General features: G+C 39.0%; 1 protein-coding gene across 3 annotated transcripts; it reads left to right on the forward strand.

Moving 5' to 3' along the window:
• The first annotated feature begins 1145 nt into the window (after positions 1-1145).
• MTERF1 (mitochondrial transcription termination factor 1) lies at positions 1146-9180 on the forward strand. 3 transcript variants are annotated; one of them, XR_005069446.1, is made up of 4 exons: positions 1146-1257; positions 1750-1815; positions 6310-7832; positions 8045-9180. XR_005069446.1 is itself a non-coding variant. In XM_037066080.1 (3 exons), the coding sequence occupies exons 2-3, from the start codon at positions 1811-1813 to the stop codon at positions 7472-7474; spliced, it is 1170 nt and encodes a 389-aa protein (XP_036921975.1). In that variant the 5' UTR covers positions 1146-1257; positions 1750-1810; the 3' UTR covers positions 7475-7839. The 3 variants fall into 3 exon arrangements, 1 of the variants encoding a protein (XP_036921975.1); XR_005069447.1 differs by having other exon boundaries at positions 1151-1201; XM_037066080.1 differs by lacking the exon at positions 8045-9180 and having other exon boundaries at positions 6310-7839.
• Positions 9181-22235: the final 13055 nt, after the last annotated feature.

The raw sequence follows: 22235 nt of genomic DNA on the forward strand, positions 1-22235 counted from the left end.
GATTTTAGAAATTTATATAAAGAGGCTACTGTTAATTTTTCAAGACTAATTTTTACCTGAAGGAACTTCAGTACATAGTCTCACCAGAGAGGCTGATTATTAGCAATCTAAAGTCCCAAACGTAAATATCCTTACAAACCAAGAAAACAGAAAGGTAATTCAAAACAAAGTGACAACAACAAATCAGCTAGGAGTAATCTAAGGAAGAGAGTGAGGCTAAAACATTACTTGGTGCAGAAATGGAATGAAGAAAATTCTCCATTATGAGCTGACACAGAAGAGGGTAATGCAGCAAATTTTTCCTTGCAGTAAGAGTTAGGATCAACCCTATTCCCAATTTGTTTTTCTAAGGACCACCACTTCCTCTGTAAGATAATTTAGCAGCCTGAAAATTATTTCATTAATCTGGGTATAATCTTTCTTCTGGAGGTAACAGTAGAATTGCCCCAAATCGAGGCCTAATCTCCATTGCCAACCTCTCTCAGCAGGTGAGGCTGACCTGACCAGGAAAGGTTAACCGACGCCCTCAAGGGTGCCAAAAACGCAGCTGCTCTGGAGATTAAGTTTCTGTTGAAAACCTTAGGTAGCCTAAACCCGTCAAGATTTCGAAAGAACCGGAGGCAATCGTGTTACATAAAGTTAAATAAAAGTATACTAGAATTACTTTACCAGACTGAAGGCTGACACTGAATTCAGATTCCCAACTACATTCTGGAAAGTAGTTTAGGAAAGAATCTGGGGCTAAGAGCCTCGTATCGTACGCATTTTCTTGCACTAAACGCCCTGGTGCTCATAGGTGTCGTATTAGTCACATGAACACACGTGATTACCCTATCAGGCCGCAAAATTAATGTACTTAATAGCAATTTTCCAAAGTGGGGCCGGCAGGCGATAAATCCCGTCCGCAGCAGCAACTCCCTGCCACTGGCCTGGAGTCCTGAAGCCAAAGAAAGGCCCTTTATGCCCCGCCTCGACCTCCTAACCCCGCTACTGCAGTTGGTTCCTGCTCTGACCGCGGTCTCCTACTGCCCCCTGCTGGGCTCCCCACGTCGTTTTATGGAGGGCACCCGCGGGGTCGCCGGGGTGCGCAAGGCATTGCGTCATATCGGCGCGCGGCCTGTGACCGGAAGTTAGTTGTCCACTTCCGCTCCTGGTTCCGCTCCACTCCAGACGCGGAAGTAAAGCTTACTCCAACACCTGGGTACAGAGCAGGTTGGGAGTGCTAGGTTCCTGCTGCTGTGCTTTTTATTTTCAGAAGCCGGTTTGGGTGACTTTGACATATAGCGGAGTCCCATTCCCGCGCAGCTCCTTGCACAGTTGCCCTTGTGAGAGGAAGAGGGATGGGAAGAATTCTTGGGATGGGACCCATGGAATTAACTTTGATTTTGAGTTACGGCTCACCTGGATTTGAACCTTAAAGCTTCACTTAAGAGAAGCTAGTAAGGGAACTCGGCGATTTTTTTTTTCGATTTTGTATTTTTAGAGATGCTTACTTTGAATTTGTGGGGTTTAATTAAGACAATGGATGGGGAGCCTTAGTTTCTTTTTTCCCCAAGCCATTCGTGATTCTGGTACCTTTTCTCATAATACTCAGGAGTGTAGTGGCCATTTTCAGTATCCCTAAGAGGTATTAATGCAAGAGGTTGTGCATCTTACGAGAACATTATGTAATGCCAGCTGGGATTGTGCTCTTTATTCTGTATTACGAAGTCCTGACTTTCCTGCCCCACCCCCTTTTTCCTTTTATAGGGACAACTACTTTCCAGCTTTTTTCCTGGAGGAATGAAAAAGTCCTCCTTCCTTAAGACAAATGAGGTGAGAAGTGCTTCGTTGTAAATATCTCTAAACAGCTTGTTTTGTCAAAAGAGGGCCAACTGGAATGTGGGACCAGTGATTAGCACTTTCCATTAAAAGCCACTTTATTAGGCTATTGTGGAGCAGAGGGTAATGTAAATACTCTTTTATTCCTTATACCGTACAAATTACAGGTACACAAATTATCAGCCCTTAATTAATTTTAGATTTCAGCCCTTGCACTCATGGGTCTGGTTAATTAAAAACGTTCATATGAGATTGAACTACACTAGAGTATTATTTTTGAAATTTTCAGGTGGAAGCAGTTGATGCTTCTTACATTAGGCTGGTTAAATATTTATTCACCTTGCTAGATATAATGGGAGTATTTGGATGGAGATTGGATATTAAAAGAGTCAAGTACTATTGATAGTTATAAGGTTTAACATTTTTGTGTTTGAAAAACAGAAAAGGTAATATATATTCCATTTATTTTTGCACTCCAAGGCCATTTTAATTTTTTAAAATTTCTTGTCTGATTGCAATAAACATGTAAATTTAATATCTTAATATTTCAGAACCAATACATAGCTGCCATTAATCTGTCAGAGGTTACTCTTTCATTTTTTTCTCTCTGTATGTATTAGTGCTCCTCTCCCTTTATGTAAGCAGTATTATCCTAGCCATCCATTGTGCAGTTTGCCACTTAAACACTGTCTTGGACATCTTTTTACTGTGTTAGGTCTGCCTTGTTTTTTAAATTAGGTTGTATAGCATTGTATATAATACCACAACTTATTAGTCATTCTATTGGTGACCATTTGGGTTCCTTCTTTTTTGCTAAAGCAAATAATACGATGGTCATCCTTTCATAACAAGTGTGTGTTCTTGTCCTTTGGATAATCTCCCGCAAGTGGAAATGCTGGGTTGAAGGACATGATGGAGAATACTGAATTCTCCTTCATCAGTCCTATTTGAAAATTTAGTGAACGTATTTAGGCTTAGCTGAAACTACTCATGATGTGTTTTGGGTCAATTATTGCATGCATCACATTGTAATCAAAACCAAATTTTAGTTGCTAGTTCTATGTCCAGTTGAGCTCTTTTTCCCCTATGGAAATAGAATACTTAGTTTTAGATTCCTTGGCAATAAATTATTATAAAACAAATAATTCACTTCAACGTATGTATTTAAGTTAAAGATTTGGAGGAAGATAGTATTTGAGTGGGACTTTGTACTATAGATAGATATCAGGAGAATAGGCCTTTCTGAAAGATGTCTTAAACAAAGGCAGGGAGACAGAATGGACAAAGTTTTTAGGACTTGAGGTTTGAGAGGCAATGGTACCTAGTTGTGAGGTTGTAGAATAGAAGCCAGCTAGAAAGGTAGGTAGAGCTACATGGTGAGAGCTTTGAAGGTCAGTCTAAAGATTTCACTTTGTAGGGGAGAGCTACATAGGTCTTTAATCAGGGAATGAGAGACGTAATTACATCTTTGTTTTACAAGAATACTATGATGGCAATTTGAGCGACTGGTGTTAGAGAAGCAAGTTAGATGGCTATTAATAGTCTGGGTGAGGGAATAGTAAAGAATAGAGAGGTTGGAATTCAGAGGTACTAAGCAAGCTGAATTTACATGATTTGATGACGGGTTGAGGAAGCGAAAGAAAGCAAAGCTTACTTTTATATTTTAATTGTGAGTGACTGTCAGGACAGTGGTAGAGATTTCATTAATCAGAGGAGGTCTGGTTTGCTTGGAGGCTGGGAAAGATGCTCATTTTGGTTTTGGCCGTGTTTGTGTGAAAGCTGTTTCCATGGAGAATGAATTATACACAAAGAAATAAAATCCATCTATGACAGATTTAGGAGAAGCCTTACTGTTCTTTTGTTAAGAAATTTGGCATGTGTTTTACTTGCTTTTAGTCTGTCATTAATAAAATTTCTTTTGAACTGTCCGTGGCTTGTTCCGCCCTGTTTGAGGGTGTGCTGTCAAGGTTAGTAGGCTTCAGACTTCTTTTTTTATCGTGCACATTCTCTAAAAAAGGTTTATACGCGTACCATCAATATATTTACTGATGAGTTATGTGCATGTCTTACAGTACTATTATATTGTATATGTTTAAAAACACATTGAAAGTGGAAATTTTAAAAGGCTGGGACAAATATAAACAGTTTTACTGTTTCTTCCTACATTCCATTGGGTCATCTTGCCTGCTCTCTTTGGAAGGTGGTGGTCTTGTCCACAGCTGTCAGTGTTCTGTCTAGTTATCCAGCAGAGGTCACCCTTGAGTGTCTGGAGAAGAATAGCTTGTTGAGCTGTGCAAGGTAAAGCCTTCCTTTAGTTAAAAGGATCTTATTTTTAAGTTTCTAAATCCATGCATTTTTGGAAGAGTATATAGTTAATAGGGTAGTATGTGGTATTACAGAGAAGTGAATAATAGTGAACTCAAGAGTATAGGGGAATCTAAAATGTGCTTTTGTTGCTTGACATTTGCCTTGTGAGCAGTCTGTATTTTTGTTTATTATTTGATTGTATTGTTTGGGAATATTTTCCAGTTCTTTGAGGATCAGTACATTATCTGAGCTATAGGAATGTCCCTAGCCGGTAGGCATAATCCGAGTTCTTGTTAAATTGGAATAATGAAAAGGATAGGCACAGAGGGGCTGTTTTGATACTGATCTTTAAAGTAGTATCTTCAGTGCAGATAATGGCGGTGAGATGAAACCATCTAGCTCTGTTTTCTGTGTTGTGCTTAATTAGGAGAGAGGAAAGGGGAAATACCTCCTTTAAATGATAAGGAGCCCATTGTAAGTAGTTAGAAATCAAGAACTAAATTCGTCATAGCTGTAGAGTCTGAAAAGGAGAAAGTACAGTTTAAAAAAATATGTGGTGGTGTATGACTCAGACCACAAGTAGTTTAGGAAAATAAGTAATCTGATAAGAATATTTTTTCTTGCTTTTCTCCTAAAATATTTTCTATAGAGATGTGCATTTTAGTAGGGACCCATGATTATTATCAGATAGTTCATACATTTCATGACTCATTTCTAAATGATGAAGAAAATGATTTATTGAGGTTTTAGCCACTTGTACAAAGTTATATCTATGTGAAACAGATGCAGAAAGTTCCAGGTTAGCCTTTTGTAATGTGGTTTGGGAAGAATGGTAAAAGTGACTTTTTCAATGTGTCTTCTCACCGCTCAGTTCCACATATGGCGGATTGTTCGGCTTAAAGATCCCAGCTAGATCATTCTGAAGATGAAAACTGGTTTGGAATTGTTGGGTTAAAACCAAGGAGACAGTAGAGTAAGTTGAGTGAGGAGTTTGGGATTAGGAGCTGTTAACCAGAGGTCCAGGTAAGCTGAGAATTAGTGTCTAATAATTGCCTGGATTTAAAGAGTGCCATGAATCTGGAATAATGTGTTTATGGTAGAAATCAGGTTCTGAACTGTTTTCAGGGTGAGATTTAGAGCTTGGTAAACAGGATATGAGAACAGAGGCAAAGAAGTCTGGTATCTGTGGGCAGGCACAAGGCCAAAGATCTTGGAAATTGGAAGACAAGGCAGAATTGAAAATATCCATTAGTAGGAATAAACCACAGGTTTGGCAAACACGAGGATAAAGCAGAGATGGAGAGGGGCCAAATAAAAAGAGTAAGATAAAGGTAGGAATAATTCTGAAGCAGTGATGATGTTATACAGCCTTCATATATAGACACACACTTCTATAGTGATACCCAGAATCCTGGGAGTGGAGCTTTGGAGTGAAGAAATGACTTTTCTCTTCCTTCCTTCCTCTTTCCTTCTTTCCCTCTCCTCTTCTTCCTCCTTTTCTCCCTCCCCTTCCCCTCCCCTCTCCCTTCCCCCTCCTATTTCCTTTCCTATTTTATTGATTATGCTATTAAAATTGTTCCAATTTTCTCCCTGTGCCCCCCTCCACCTGGCATCCCCCTCCACCCAGTACCCCCCACTCGCTCAGGCAATCCTCACACTGTTGTCCATGTCCATGGGTCATGCATATATATTCTTTGGCTAATCCCTTCACTTTCTTTCATCCAGTCCCCCCACCTGTTTCACTTGTCCATCTGTTTTGTGTTTCTTTCCCTCTGATTTCTATTTTGCTGGTTTATTTTGTTCGTTGGATTCCACCTATAAGTGAGATCGTGTGGTGTTTAATCTTTCAGTGACTGACTGGCTTACAGGAAATCTATATACACCTTCTTCTACTGTTTGAATTTTTTTACTGTTGCATAACTTTTGTGATAATTTTTAAAAAGGAAAAAATAACACACACACATATGCACAAAAGAATGTTTAGAGGCCAGGTCCAGAGCTAATTAGGAGTGATGAGCTAGAGAGTAGGAACATGGTGGCTGGATTGTTACCGCAGCAGCAGGAGAGCTGGAGCTGCAGGTGTCTTATAGAAATGACCATGATGTTTATAGGGTTGTAATGTGGCCTTTCATCTATTTAATACATGCATTCATGTAATACTGTATATTTTGTTTTACACAGCATTCCAAGAGGTTGGGGCTGCTTGACTGTTCTGGCACCATGGAACCTCTTTTATATGAGAAGTAATGTTCTCTTTGGTTCAAGATATCGAATGATCCGATTTTCAGCAGAAATCCTCTTCAAATCAGTTTCATTTAGGCTCTTTGGTGGCAAGTGTGATAATGAAGACAGTGAGCCTTTGGAGAACGAACTGCTGACTAACTTACTCAGTATGGGAGTAGATGTTGACATGGCGAAGAAACGACAGCCGGGAGTTTTTAATAGGATGGGTATTAATGAGCAGGACCTGAAGACGTTCCTTCTCTCCAAAGGAGCTAGCGAAGAAGTGATAGCTAGCATAATATCAAGGTATCCACGAGCCATAACACGCACAACTGAAAATCTTTCAAGACGGTGGGACCTGTGGAGAACAATTATGACGTCGGACCTTGAAATTGTAAATATTTTGAAACGTTCTCCTGAATCATTTTTTCGGTCAAATAACAACCTAAACCTAGAGAATAATATAAAATTTCTTTACTCAGTCGGATTGACTCGTAAATGCCTTTGTCGATTGTTGACCAGTGCCCCACGTACCTTCTCCAATAGCCTTGATCTGAATAAACAGATGGTTGAATTTTTGCAAGAAGTCTCTTTGTCCTTAGGTCACAGTGATCCCATAGATTTCGTGAGGAAAATAATTTTTAAAAACCCTTTCATCTTAACTCAGAGCACCAAACGGATAAAAGCTAACCTTAAGTTTTTACAGTCAACATTCAACCTGAACAACGAGGAGCTGCTTGCTCTGATATGTGGTCCAGCGGCCGAAATTCTAGACCTTTCCAATGACTGTACCAAAAGAAACTATGCAAATATCAAAGAGAAGCTGTTTTCTCTTGGGTGCACTGAAGAAGAGGTACAGAAGTTTGTCTTGAGCTATCCAGACCTGATCTTCTTGGGAGAAAAGAAGTTTAATGATAAAATAGACTGCCTCATAGAACAAAAAATTAGCATTTCAGAAATAATTGAAAATCCTCGGATTTTGGATTCAAGCATAAGTACTTTGAAAAGTCGAATCAAAGAATTAGTAAATGCTGGCTATAACTTGAGTACATCAAACATCACTCTTCTATCTTGGAGTCAAAAAAGATATAAAGCTAAATTGAAAAAGTTAAACAATGGGTAGAACATTGTTCTGGGGAATTAAAAAAAGTCTTAATAATGTCATGATATTTCACTTTGAATTTGGGCCTTTCAAGAAGGAGAGGCTTGATTTCTTAACCACATACACTCATTTAATGATTCCTTTGACATTTTATTTTAATGATTCCTAAAACTCATGGTCCGTATGCTCAAGTATGGTCTTCCAAGTTACCTTTTCTCTAGTTGGAATTAATACAGTCTCCTACTGTATGATATAGGCTGTATAAATGGTATTTCCTAAGTGCCAAAGCAGAACAATATATAGAAAGATAGAAAATGCCAAAATAAGCTTTTTGGTTTTTTTGTTGTTCAAAGTAAAAAATTGACATTCATTTAGATAAGTCCATTTTCTTTTTTTTTTTTTAATATTTTTTAAAATTTATTTATCTTAGAGGGGAAGGGAAGGAGAGAGAGAGAGAGAAATATCAATGTATGGTTGCCTCTCGTGCGTCCCAGGAACCGGGAACTGGCCTGCAACCCAGGCATGTGCCCTGACTGGGAATCAAACCGCGATCGTGTGGTTCGCAGGCCCGCGCTCAACCACTGAGCTAAGTCCATGTTCTTTAATGAGTTAAATGGCAACCTATTTTTCCTATCATTCCCATATATCTAATTAAGGTTCATCTTCAAAATAAAATGCCAGTAAAAATCTGACAGAACAGTAAGGAGGGATTTCCCCCCAAGTTCTACATTATTTAAACGCCTATTATGCTGCCCTGCCCCCCCCCCCAACTTTTAGGCTCAGTTTACTATGAGTTTAATCCTGATTTCTTTGAGGGCAAGGGCAGCTATGGCAGGCAGAATAGTGGCCACCCAAAGACATCAAAGTCATAATTCCCAGAACCTGAGAATATGTTAAGTTACAAAAGGCCTTTGCAGATGGGATAAAGTTAAGGATCTTGAAATGGGGTGACCATCTGCATTATTTGGATGGACCCAGGGTGATCATAGGGCACTAAAACGTGGAAGAGTGAGGTAAAAGAAGTTCATAGTTCAAGTTGAAGGACTTGCCCCACTTTTACTGGCTTTGAAGGAGGAAGGGGCTATGAGCCAAGGAACACAGGTAACCTATGAAATGTAGAAGGCAAGGAAACTCTCCTGGTATCCCCAGAAGGAAATGCAGCCCTGCCAGGACCTTAAATGAAGCCCATGAGGCCTGTGTTAAACTTCTGACCTAAAGAACCATAAGATAACAAATTTGTGTTTTAAGCCTCTGAGTTTGTGATAATTTGTTATAGCAGGAAATAGAATAATGCAGCAACTAAAACTATTGTGTTACAGGTGAAGTCACAAACTGTAGTCCTTTTAGTATATCTGTGTTCATATCAGTACCTCTTTTATTCAACTATCTTTCTGGAATGGCTAAGTTTTGTAAAATCCTCTAAGAGTATGATAAAAACTAAATGTGAGTATAAAATCTAAATAAAGGAATATATTTGTTGAATGTAGTTTAAAGAAATGGTGATAATTTCTATATAGGCATTTTATCTAGTGTAAAGAACAAGGAATATCTAGAGGCATTACTTAAAGATAAATCAGATGATGCTTGTATCTTGACATTTACAGTCTAACTCTGGTATAAACAACAAGAGAAGGGACAAATTATTAAGGGGCCTTAATTACATTTAATTGTTTTCCAGGGTCCTTTGTTTTATAGATGTGGATTTTGAATTAATGGCTTTCAGCCTTTTATTTATTTTAAAAAATATTTTATTTATTTATTTTTATTTTATTTATTTTTAAAAAAAGATTTNGTGATAATTTGTTATAGCAGGAAATAGAATAATGCAGGAACTAAAACTATTGTGTTACAGGTGAAGTCACAAAATGTAGTCCTTTTAGTATATCTGTGTTCATATCAGTACCTCTTTTATTCAACTATCTTTCTGGAATGGCTAAGTTTTGTAAAATCCTCTAAGTGTATGATAAAAACTAAATGTGAGTATAAAATCTAAATAAAGGAATATAAACAACAAGAGAAGGGACAAATTATTAAGGGGCCTTAATTACATTTAATTGTTTTCCAGGGTCCTTTGTTTTATAGATGTGGATTTTGAATTAATGGCTTTCAGCCTTTTATTTATTTTAAAAAATATTTTATTTATTTATTTTTATTTTATTTATTTTTAAAGATTTTTATTTATTTATTTATCTTTAGAGGGGAAGGAGAGAGGGAGAGAAACATCAATGTATGGTTGCCTTTCGTGCGTCCCCTGCTGGGAGTTGGCCTGCAGGGAACTGGTCTGCAACCCAGGCATGTGCCCTGACTGGGAATCGAACCGTGATCATCTGGTTCACAGACCCATGCTCAATCCACTGAGCTACACCAGCCAGGGCTATTTATTTATTTTTAGAGGGGAAGGAAGGAGAGAAGGAGAGAAATATCAATGTATGGTTGCCTCTTGTGAGTCTCCTGCTGGGAACTGGCTTGCAACCCAGGCATGTGCCCTGACTGGGAATCAAACTGTGAATGTGTGGTTCTCAGGACCGCGCTCAATCCACTGAGCTACACCAGCCTGGGTGGCTTTCAGCCTTTTAAGCCTTGTTTCCTATTGTTAGGTAAGATAGATAGTAAACTAAGGTGGGAAAGAGGGAGGAGACATATCTCACCCATGGACTCAGCAGTCCTGGGCCTGGTCCAATTAGATGTCTGTTCCGAACATCATAAACAGATAGTGCAGGAGGAGGGGGGTCCTTGAGACTCTGTATTGTGAAGGGGGCCTCTGTAGCAATATCACTGAGACAAAGAACCTTAACTAGCTGAGAAAGAAAGTCTTTGTAGCTGTATATCACTCCCAAAGTTTAGAAGGGGAAGAAGGAGGGGAAACCTATGAACTGACTAAAGTATATGAACCCTGAACCCTAACAGTCTATGCACTCGAATTAGCCCAGTGCCCACCTGTAGTCTCAGCTTACTAACAAACTTACTAACACTATTTAGAAGAAACAACTTTATTTCTTCTATATGAGGGGCATTCTGACTGGCTGGGTGCCTGCCTGTAGTTTTGTGCTCATGTGTGTTTCATAAATAAACTTGCTATCTCATTTACACTATATGTATTGTCTCTCAGTTGAATTTGTCTCTTGTGAACCAGGAAAGAACTGAGGAACAAGCTGGGGTGTCAGTGATGCCTCAAAAAAAAACTTATTCCCACCACTGATAGAAACAAAATGCCTGCTCTTTCAAGGCCATTTCCAATACATTATTTGATGGCAAGCATAGCAGGCGTAGTTTAGAAAATATGGCCTTTAGAGAGACATTTGTTTGGAGTGATACATCTAGGTGCCATTCCTGAATAGCCCTGTAACTTTGTGTAAATATTTTAAGTTCACCAAGCTTTGTTTTCTCATCTCTAAGATTAAAAATTGACCTTGCAGAATTGGTGACAATCAGATGACATAGGTTTCTTAAGGTTTCTTGCACATGGTAACTATGCAGTGGTAGCTGTAATAAATATTTACAGTAGTGTTTTTAGAACAATTTAAACTTGCTTTATTGATACATAATTCACATACCATACAGTTCACCAATCTAAAGTATAAAATTCAGTTTTTTAAATTTATAGGGCTGTGTAATCACCACAGTCTAATTTAGGATATGTCTGTGCCTCGTAAAAGAAGCTCTGTACCGATTGACAGTCAATCCCCTATATTGTCCCTTTACTTGCCCAGCCCTAAGGAGCCGCTGATCTACTTTTCTATCTCTAAATTTGCCTGTTCCAGACATTTCGTGTAAATGGACCCATCTGTGGTCTTTTGTGATTGCCTTCTTTGACTTAGCATAATGTTGAAAACCTTGAAAAGGTTTATCCTTGGGACATGTATCAGTATTCCAATCCTTTTTATTGCCAAATAATAGTCCATTGTATGGAACCAGTAGTATTGGAAATATATTTTATTGTTATGACTTAAACATAAAGTACTAATTCCTCAGTCTATTGAATTGTATGGAATTATTTTTTTGAGATGTTGCTTCAGAATCTAACAAGTTCATAAGGGACTGGAGAGAAGCTGGCAGAGCAGATAGACTTTATTGGCATCCCCTGGTCATAGGATTACGCCTGGGTTGATGGGATGCACAGCGGCAGCAGTTACCATTGACCAAGGACAACGTGGGATGCATGGAAGTACGACACGGCACTTGTCTGGGGGGTTGGGGTGGGACAACTTTGTACAAACAAATGGTAATGCCTGTCAGGCAACATATTAAGTTTTTAAATTTTTTTAATAATTTATTTTTAAAGAGGGGGAAGGGAGGGAGAAAGAGAAACATTGATGTGTGAGAGAAACAACAATTATTGCCTCTTCCAAGCCCCCAGCTAGGTATCCGGCCTGCAACCCAGGCATGAGTCCTGACTGGGAATCAACTGGCAGCCCTTGGGTTCTTTTTTTTTAGTTTTATTTTATCGCTCAGTCAGTGACCTTATTTATTTATTTTTTAATACTTTTGATTTGTATTGTTCAAGTACAGTTTTCTGCCTTTTCCCTGTATGCAGCAGAAGGAAAGAAGGAGCTCCTACCCTTTGCGATGGCATGGGTGGAGCCCTTTGGTTCGCAGACCGGCACTCAGTCCACGGAGCCACGCCAGCCAGGGCCTGCCAGGCAGTCTTAACATGTCAGATTTTAAGGTTTGATTGTGATTGAGGGATAGTCAGTTCTTTAAAAACTTTTGAATTATAAAAATTTTAAGTAATTTTTCATGAGTAAAAAGAAAATTCATGTTTATAATGGGGAAAATGGAAAATAAATCACAAAAAATGAAAAAACTATATTCTTCCAGAGAGCTATTTTTGTTACTCTTTTGTTTTCTTTGAAGAATATAGCCATACATGGATGTAATATGAGTAGATATGTGGCCTATATTTAAATAGAGATCAAACTGTATTTTATCAGTTGCATTTTATTTAAAAATTTTTATTGTTGTTCAATTGTCCCCATTTTCTCCCATCACTCTCCCCTGCCCTATCCACCCCCCCACATTCAATTCTCCCTCCCTCCAGCCCCCCCCCACCATTGTCTTTGTCCATGGGTTGTTTATACAGGATCCGTGACTTGACCTTTCCCCTGTTATCCCCTTACCACTCCCCCTCTGGTCACTGTCAGTTTGTTCTTTATTTCGATGTCTCAGGTTCTATTTTGCTCACTTGTCTGTTTTGTTGATTAGGTTCCACTTAAAGGTAAGATCATATGGTATTTGTCTATGATCCTTAACAGTAAATATTCTTTAGTAATTAATTACAGAATCAATTAAGTATTTGCTGTAACATGGTTTTTATTGGTTGCATGAAATTCTGTCATTTGGATAAACCAACATTTCTCTATTTAATCTCTCACCATTAGAGTAGATTTTTGTACGTTAGTAATTTTTTGAAAATGTCATATAGATTAGTTCATAAAACTTTGCTCTGGAAAATGTGAATGTTAAGAATACTACAGTCCTGGCCAGCTGGCTCACTTGGTTGGAGTGTCATCCTATGCAGCAAAAGGTTGTAGGTTTGATTCCCAGTTGGTGCGTGTACAGAGGCAACGAATCAATGTATCTCTCAAACATTGATGTTTCTCACTTTTCCTCTCTTGGGTGAGGATAAAAAATAAATTAAAAAAAGAATACTGCATTTTGCTGTTTTCCAAAATGCCTAATGTATATACGAATCTTCGCTTTTTAATGGAAACCATCTGTACATTCTCAATTACTGGCATAAACTTGAGGACCTTTAAATAACCACAAGAATTAAGACACTATCAAATGTTAAAGAGACAAAAAGTGAGTTTATCATGAACTTAGCAGGAAGGAATAAAAATAAAGAGTATTTATAAAATGGTTTATTGGGTTATTAAACTAGTCATTTCTTCCTTAAATCAGGGGTGGGTAAAAGTAGTTTACAATTGTGAGTACATGAAAGTTTATTCTTGTATTATTTATTAATTATTATATTATTGTTCATGTGAACAACTGTAAACCTACTTGTGCCCACTGCTGTATAATTTCTAAGGCTTGGACAGATTCATGGTTTGTGGCTAAAGATCCAATAATATGGCTTTTATGTGAAAAACTTAGCTATCGACTCCTTCCCTGTGGACTGTAGTGCCCCTCAGTCCACACCCAGAAGTGTGACCAGGTGGAGATTAAGGAGGAGAATCTATTGATGACAGAACACTAGTCACAACTTTAGATATAGGCAGTTGTTGCATAGTCTAAGACGAGCTTGGCCCAGGAAAGGTAGGGGAGCAAAACTATCTTATTGTTAGATTTGGGGGAGAAATCTTAGCTAAAGTCAGTTGTCCAACACTGGAGAGGGGAGGGATGAGCTATGGCTCAGTCATAGTGGACCTCTAGGGATTCTCTCTAGAGAAACCAGGTCTTGGGTCAGACTGGCCAATAGATGACTTGGGAGACAGGTGTTCTACCTGGCCATTTGTTCACTCCTTAGTGTATTCACTGTTGACTCAGGGACCTAGTGCAGGGCAGAGCTCCAATCGGATCAGTTTTGTGGAGCTGAGAGAAAGGCAGTTATAGTGAATGTTATAACCACCCCATATGTATCTTGCTCATTTTCATGTTTCTGGTATCCCCCAATAAATATGTCCCAAATTGTTGATTTGAATCTCAGCTTCCTACCTTTCACTGTTGGTGCCCTATAGATTTTTCTTTTTTCACTTAGTGTAACCTTCATTTCTTCCTTTATGTTGTTGTTGTAGTCAATGAGATCATTGAGCATCCTGATCACCAGTGTTTTGAACTCCATCTGATAGCTTGGCTATCTGCATTTTGTTTAGTTCTTTTTCTGGGGTTTTGTTCTGTTCTTTCATCTGGGCCATGTTTCTTTGTCTCCTTAATTTGGCAGCCTCCCTGTGTTTGTTTCTGTGTATTAGGTGGAGCTGCTTTGTCTCCCTGTAAAAGGCACCTGTAAATTGTGTGGGTCAGAGCCTTAGGTAATTGCCAGGGCAGGGCAACCCTCTTTACCACTCTGTGGCTCTGTGTGGGGGGAGGGTTGGGAGAGGGGACCATGCCACTGCCTGGCTTCTGGGGTTTTGTCTCCCACCTGCCTGGTTTCTAGTCACTTCACCCACTCTCCATATGTGATTGGCACCTTTCCAGCTGTTGCCCTGGTGTTGAATCCCAGAGTGTGTGGATTTGCATACCTTTTAAGACTGTGCAGTCTCTTTAAGGGTAGTTGCCTGAAAATCTGGCAGTTTCTTCAGCTGCCCCAACCCCCACTAGTTTTTACAGCCAGAAGTAATGGGAATTTATCTTCCAGAGCTGGAACCCTGGGTTGTGCAGTCAGGCCTGGGGCTGGGATCACCCTCTCCCAAGGTGCCCTCCTGGCTTTTATCCACCACACGTGAATGTGGGGCAGGTTGAGCCCCCTCCAATGCTACCTCTAGGCCACACTGTGTCTTCTCGCCTCTCTGCATCTCCGCCCCTCCTACCCATCTGGATGCATGTGGCTCCTTTAAATTCTTGGTTGTTGTACTTCCATACAGTTTGATTTTCTGATGGTTCTGGGCGTTATTTGTTTTGAGATTTAGCTGTTATTCTTTTTGTGGTTGTACAAGAAGGTGAAGCATGTCTACCTATGCCTCCATCTTGACTGGAGTCCCTAAGAAAGCCTTTTTCTCCTGACTGAAGATGTATGTCTGTGTTTCACGTATGCATGATACACGTGGCTGAAGCTTATTGATTTAGCTAAATGTGAAAAGCTGTTCACAGAATAAAATCGAACTTAGTGTGAATAATAAATAACTGATAAAATAATTAATTAAAATTATAAATTATGCCTGTAATAATTAAAAGTAATTTATCAGCCCCAGCTGATGTGGCTCAGTTTTTTGAGTGTTGGCCTGTGAACCAAAGTGTTGCCTGTTTGATTCCCCCTCAGGGCACATGCCTGGGTTGCAGGCCAGGTCCCCAGTTGGGGCATGTGAGAGGCAACCACACATTGATGTTTCTCTCCTTCTCTTTCTTCCTTCCTTCCACTTTCTCTAAAAATAAATAAATAAAATCTTTTTTAAAAAGCGAAAATTTAAAAAAATGCTTTCTTTAAAAATGTAATTTATCATAACAAACGATAAAAGAATTCAAATTGGATCCTACTCATACTGTGTTTACTTGTGCACAGAACTTCATGAACTGCAGGGGGAACTGTAGACAGAGGTTTGGCCATCCAGTTTTCTCACGTCAGCTAGCTGTAAGCCTGACTGATAATTCAAACTAAATAAAAACTCCTGTAAATATCAAAAGAGAGTTGGCAGGGAACCATTTTATCTGCAGGTTCTATCAGCCTCAAGCTGAAAGAAAATACAGTAATACTCTTGTATATATACATATTTTTCTGATAATTTAATATTTGAGAGAGTGTAAAAGCTGTTTTCTTTGAATGGTTATTCATTTTTTAAAAACCTAATACCACTGTCTCAGTTCTGGAATGATATGATTAGAGTACTTTTAATCTTAATGCTTAAAAATATGCAGCCCTGGCTGGTGTAGCTCAGTGGATTGAGCATGGGCCTGCAAACCAAAGGATTGCGGTTTGATTCCCAGTCAGGGCACATGCCTGGGTTGCAGGCCAGTTCCTAGCAGGGGACTCACGAGAGGCAACCATACATTGATATTTCTCTCCCTCTCTCCTTCCCTTCCCCTCTAAAGATAAATAAATAAAATCTTTAAAAATATATGCAGTATATCTTTGCAGTTGCTCAGTTGCTACTCTCAGATCCTTTGTTTTGTTTGATTTTCACCTGTAAACTTGTGTGCTGTTTGCTATGTACCTGTATGCAAAACCCAGCATAAGGTAATATGATCACATCATTGTAGTTGATTCAGCTATTATTTTGTTAACTTTTTAATTCCTTGCTGGGTTTGAGGAGGGTTTAAAATTTTTTTAAAAGATGACATACGAAGTGAGGGGATCAGATTTTTTGTTTTGAGAATAAATGTTGTCATATATCAAATTGACACATTATAGACCATCTTGGGTTTATCTATTGTTTAGAAGACATTGCAGATACAAATGCACATGCTCTTGGGTCTCCCACGCATCTATAGCTGTTTTAATGCCCTTGCTCACTTACCTGTCATTGGGTGAACAAGTCTAGATTTGAGGAACAATATATGAGGGAGAATAATAGAATTAGAAATAAAAGTAAAATACCTTAATACAAAGCACCATATGTACAAAGTATGTCCTATGTTATGGTAGCTACAAAAGAGGTTGAAACCCTTGCAGTTAAGTCATACCTCGTTATGTCTTTGTTGTTTGCATTATGCCTTCATGAAGTTGAATTCTGGTTCACACTTTACCTGACATCTGAAGACTTGGCAACAAGCTCCCCAAACAGAACCATCACTGGAGAAGGTTCCTTCCCGTCACACCTCTGACCTGCAGTGAGTGCCCACTTAGATAAGTTTTGCTTTGTGCTCCTTGACTTTCTTTCCTAGAACCAGTGAGCAAGGGAGTCATCTTGGTAATGGCTTGACCTTAGTTCACCCCTTCCTCCTTATTTCCCAATCAAACAGATACTTATATAATTACCACAGTCATAGTCACTGCCAAAACTGAGGCTGTTGGGAACCCAGACAAGCTCAGTAATAGCTTTGACAGTTTATTTGTTTGTTTATGAGAATAAAAAACATTTTTTCCTGATTGCAAAATAATTATACAATTACATAGTGTTGGAAAATATAGAAAAACACATGCACAAAAAAGTACTTACAATCTCAGTACCTCAGAAATGGCACTTGTCAACATTTTGGTATATAACTGTGCTTTTTTTTTCTTATGCATGTAGATTCTGGGTGGAAAATAAATATAATTCTTCCAGCTCAAATTAATTAAATAATTTATTCAACACATGTTTGTTGAATACAGACTATGCACTATTATGGTTGATACTGGATTATTATATAGCAACTGTTTTAACTTATTTTAATAAATATGTTATCAGCATTCTTCCACACCACACACCATTTATGACTTGTTTTTAGATAAATTTGAGATTTGCCAGTTCTGCTCCACCATGGTTAAGGGACTGTGCCATTTGAGAGCTGTAATGTAGAGAACTGGCTGCCCAGGAAGAATCACCGTATGGTATTTTGCTCAGAGCTTGGTCAGGGAATCCCATCTGGTTTTTCCTCAGCACGACAGAAGCTCCTGGAAGGCTTTCAAAGACTGGGAGGAAATAAGAAAGAGTACTTGAAGAGGAATAACTTGAGATTCATCTCCAAATCATACATTGAATTAATATAGTGGTATAAAGAATGATTGGATTCCTTGGCCAATGTTGGTCTATCCAGAAACAAGAGATATTAGAATGTTCCTGGGTCATATATTTAAATCTGTTCAATTTTCCCAAAGATAATCCAGAATTGAAATTTTCTTCTAGTATCAATGGGTTTCAATTCTGACATATTCTTCTCTAGGTATTTTGGGGTCCATTTTCTTCTCTCTCTGACCTTCTCACCTCTAACTAATCTCGACTCTTAAAACCTAACATAATTTCCTGACCTATACCGGATCTAATAGGCTGAGCAGACCTGGCCCCTCTTATTGTGGGGGCCTAGTCTAGTCTGCTAGATTGCAAGCAGTCTAGCAGAAGAAGAGAGATAGTTAAACATACAAATAAATATGTAACTATAAATTGAGAAAAGTATTTGAAGGAAACAGAGTTCTGAGAGAGAGAATAAAGGGCAGAAACCCTTAGATTGGCTGATCAGAGGACTTCTTAGGGAACTAACGTATAATCTGAGACTTGAAGGATGAGAAGGAGATAGCAAAAGAGCTAAGTGGAACATTCTAGATACAAGGAGCGGTTGATGCAGACGCCCTGGTGAGTATAAGCTTAGTACATTCTAGAAAATAAAGGATGCCAAATACTTCTGCAGAATAAAGAGTGCCTGGGGGAAAGTGGCTTTAGATGAAATGATAGAGATGGACAGGGATGTGGAGGGGCTGAAATATGCAGAACCTTGAAGATAAGCTTGAATTTTTGAGGGCAATGAGAGACCATTGAGAGATATTAAGTAAGTAAGAAATATAATGAGAGTCCAGCTGGTGTTGCTCAGTTGGTTGAAGCACTGTCCTGTAGACTGTAGGTTCACAGGTTTGAGTCCTGGCAGGGCCACATGCCCGGGTTGTGGGTTCAGTCCCTGGTCCAGGTGCTTTCAGGGGATGGCTTGTTGACATTTCTCACATTGATGTTTCTCTCCTCTCTCCCTCCCTCCCCTTCTCTCTAGAGTCAATGGTCACGTCCTTGGGTGAGGATTTCAGAAAAAACATAATGGGATTTACATTTAAAACAGGGTGTCTAGGATTTGTGAGAGTCAGTCAGAATGGGACAACTCAGGAAGCATGAAGATAAATGAGACCATTAGAATGGTCCAAGCAAGAAATACTGATGACTTACTTGAGTTAAAGTGGTGACAGTAGATTTGGGAGACACTGATGTATATATATGCTGTCTGACAGCACTGTCCAATAGAAATACAATGTGAACCACAAATACAAACCAAATATGTATTTAAAGTTTTCTTGTAACTGTGTTACAAAGTAAAAGGAAATAGCTAAAATTAATTTTTAGCAATATATTTCATTATTATTATTTTCAATATTTTATTTTTATTTTATTTTTACCATTACCATTTATCCCCCTTATACCCTCTTCCAATAACATATTTTATTTAAGCAGTATATCCAAAATATTATGACCTTAACACATTATCAGTGTAAAAGTTATTAGTGAGATATTCGACCTTTTCTTTTTGTACTCAGTCTTTACAATCTGATGAATAATTTACACTTAAAAGCACATGTCAGTTGAAATAGCCCCATTTCAGGTGCTCAGTGGCCTCATGTGGCTAATGGCAGCCATATTGGACAGTGCAGCTGCATAGAGTTTGCTGATAGACTGGATGTGAAGAATCAGGGAGAGGGAGAACTCTAGGATGAACCTTTGGTTTCTAGCTTGAGTGATGAGTATGTAGCAGTACATTTTGAGATGTAACAAATTGGGGGAATAAAGGGTTTAAGATACAAGCACTAAAACATTAAGCTTTAGTCTTGTTAAAGTTGAGATGAGTGAAGACGACTGCAGGTGACCTTGTCACCCCTGTGGATTGGCTGGCAATGAGCTGGCACTGATGGCTTCTTTCTTCCCATCACGGGAGAGGCTACACTTTATTACTTCTCCCCCAAAGATCTCCAGGTATCAGCAGTGTTCCCAGCACTGGCAGGCACCGTTCTGGAGAACCAGCGGCCCCCAATATATAGTTTGTCTCTACCACAAAGGTCTCTAAAAATGAGAGCAATGGTGGGAAGGGTGCAAGGTCACTCTAGTGTCCAGTTGCATGCTGGCCCAAGCCTGCTTCTCCACAGAGTGGTTAGAGAACAAGGGAACCATGCAAACGTTAGACCTCCTGCATATGAGTTAGTTCCATTGTGCTCCAAAGTAATGCTTGCTGGGGTTTATCAGAAGCACTTTACTGAATAAGATGCTGATGGGACATCTAAGTAGGCATGCCAAATAAACCATTTGGATGTATGAGTGGAGCGTAGAGGAGAATTTCTTTTCTTTTTCCAGCCTTATTGGATATAATCAACATATAGCATTCTCTAATTTTTAGGTTTACCATGTAATTGTTTTATATATATAAATGATAGCCACAGCATGGTTAGTTAACACCTCCATCACCTCACAGAATTACTATTTCTCTTTCGTGATGGGAACATTTAAGATCTATTCTCTTAGCAGCTTCTTTTTCTTTATCTAATATATTTTATTGGTTATGCTATTACAGTTGTTCCACTGTTTCTCCCTTCACCCCCTACTTCCATAGTCAGTCCTTACACCGTTATTCATGTCCATGGGTCCTTCATATATGTTCTTTAACTAATCTCTTCACCTTCTTTGAATCAGTCCCCACCTCCCCCATTACAGATGTCAGTCTGTTCTGTGATTCCATGCCTCTGGTTCTATTTTACTCATTAGTTTATTTTGCTCATTTGTGAGGTCACATGGTATTTGTCTTTCACTGACTGGCTTCTTTTACTTAGCATAAGAGTCTCCAGTTCCATCTTTGCTGTTGCAAAAGATAGGAATGGCTTCTTTTTCTCTGCCATGTAGTATTCCACTGTGTAGATGAACCACAGTTTTTTATCCATTTTGAGTTTATTATGGTGTATAAGATACTTTTTCTGCATCTATTAATATGATCATGTGATTTTTATCTTTCATTTTTTATGTTTATGTATCACATTTATTTTTTAACACTTTTACAATTGTTGTTCAAGTACAGTTTTCTGCCTTTCCCCCTCACCCCTTCCCACACCAGCCCTCCCCACCTCCCTCTCCTGTTTCTGGCCCCCCCCCTTGTTATTGTCCATGTGTTCTTTATAATTGTTCCTGCTAACCCCTCACCCTTTCCCTTTATAATCCTGCTAACCCTTCACCCTCTCCCCTCTGGTCACTGTCAGCCTGTTCTCAAGATCAGTGTCTTTGGTTATATTTTGCTTGCTTGTTTGTTTTGTTGATTAGGTTCCTGTTAAAGGTGAGATCATATGGTATTTGTCTTTCACCACCTGGTTTATTTTACTTAGCATAATGCTCTCTAGTTCTGTCCATGCTGTTGCAAGGGGTAGGAGCTCCTTCTTTCTCTCTGCTGCATAGAATTCCATTGTGTAAAAGCACCATCATTTTTTGACCCATTCATTTACCAATGGGCACTTAGGTTGCTTCTAGCACTTGGCTATTGTAAATTGTGCTGCTGTGAACATTGGGGGTGCATAGGTTCTTTTGGATTGGTGTTTCAGCACTCTTAGGATATAATTCTAGCAGGGAATATATCACATTTATTGACTTGTGAATATTGTATCATCCTTGCATCCCTGGAATAAATTCCATGTATTCATGGTGTATGATCTTTTTAATGTATTTCTTGCTAATATTTTATTGAGGATTTTAGCATCTATGTTCATCAAAGATACTGGCCTGTAGTTTTCTTTCTTTGTTTTGTTCTTACCTGGTTTTGAAATTAGTATAATACTGGCCTTGTAAAAAGAGTTTGGAAGCCATCCCTCTTCTTGAATTTTTTGGAATAGTTTGAGGAAGATACATGTTAGCTCCTTGAATGATTGGTAAAGTTCGCCTGTGAAGCCATCTGGTCCAGGGCTTCTGTGTGCTGGGAGTTTTTTTTATTACTGCTTCAATTTGACTAGTTGTTAACAATTCATTCAGGTTTTCTGCTTCCTAATTCACTTTTGGAAGACTGTATGTTTCTAGAAATTTATTCATTTTTCCTAGGTTGTTTTTTGTGGGGGCAACTTCCCTTGCAAGTCCCCCCCCCCCCCCGAGTGCCACAGATGAAAGTGAATATGACCGAGACATGATGTGATCTGCTTGGGGAGGAGAAGTGGCCAAGTGGCCATCTTCCCAGAGGGAAAAGGCCATGGGCTGGTGACCAGTTTCTCCGAGAAGAAAAAGGCCCTGAGCCCTCTCTTACAGGGCTTTAATTGGGTTCTAATACACAGGAATACAGGGTGACAAGGATCAAACAGTAGATAACATTTCAAAGATATCTGAGGGCTTACTATGAGTCAGTCTGTCAGGAACAGAGTTTTAGGGTTTCCAGCTCCAACCTTTAACATATGAATGAAAGCACTCTTAGCAGAGCAGATTTCACAGGTTTATCAGCCAGTCTTTGTGATGCCAGATTTCCCCCCAGGACACGCTCTAGCAAGGCAGGGAGCTGC

The sequence above is a fragment of the Sturnira hondurensis genome, unplaced genomic scaffold (genome assembly GCF_014824575.4).
Source record: "Sturnira hondurensis isolate 20B ecotype Veracruz unplaced genomic scaffold, ASM1482457v3 Scaffold0016462, whole genome shotgun sequence".
In the NCBI taxonomy this organism is placed as follows: domain Eukaryota; kingdom Metazoa; phylum Chordata; class Mammalia; order Chiroptera; family Phyllostomidae; genus Sturnira; species Sturnira hondurensis.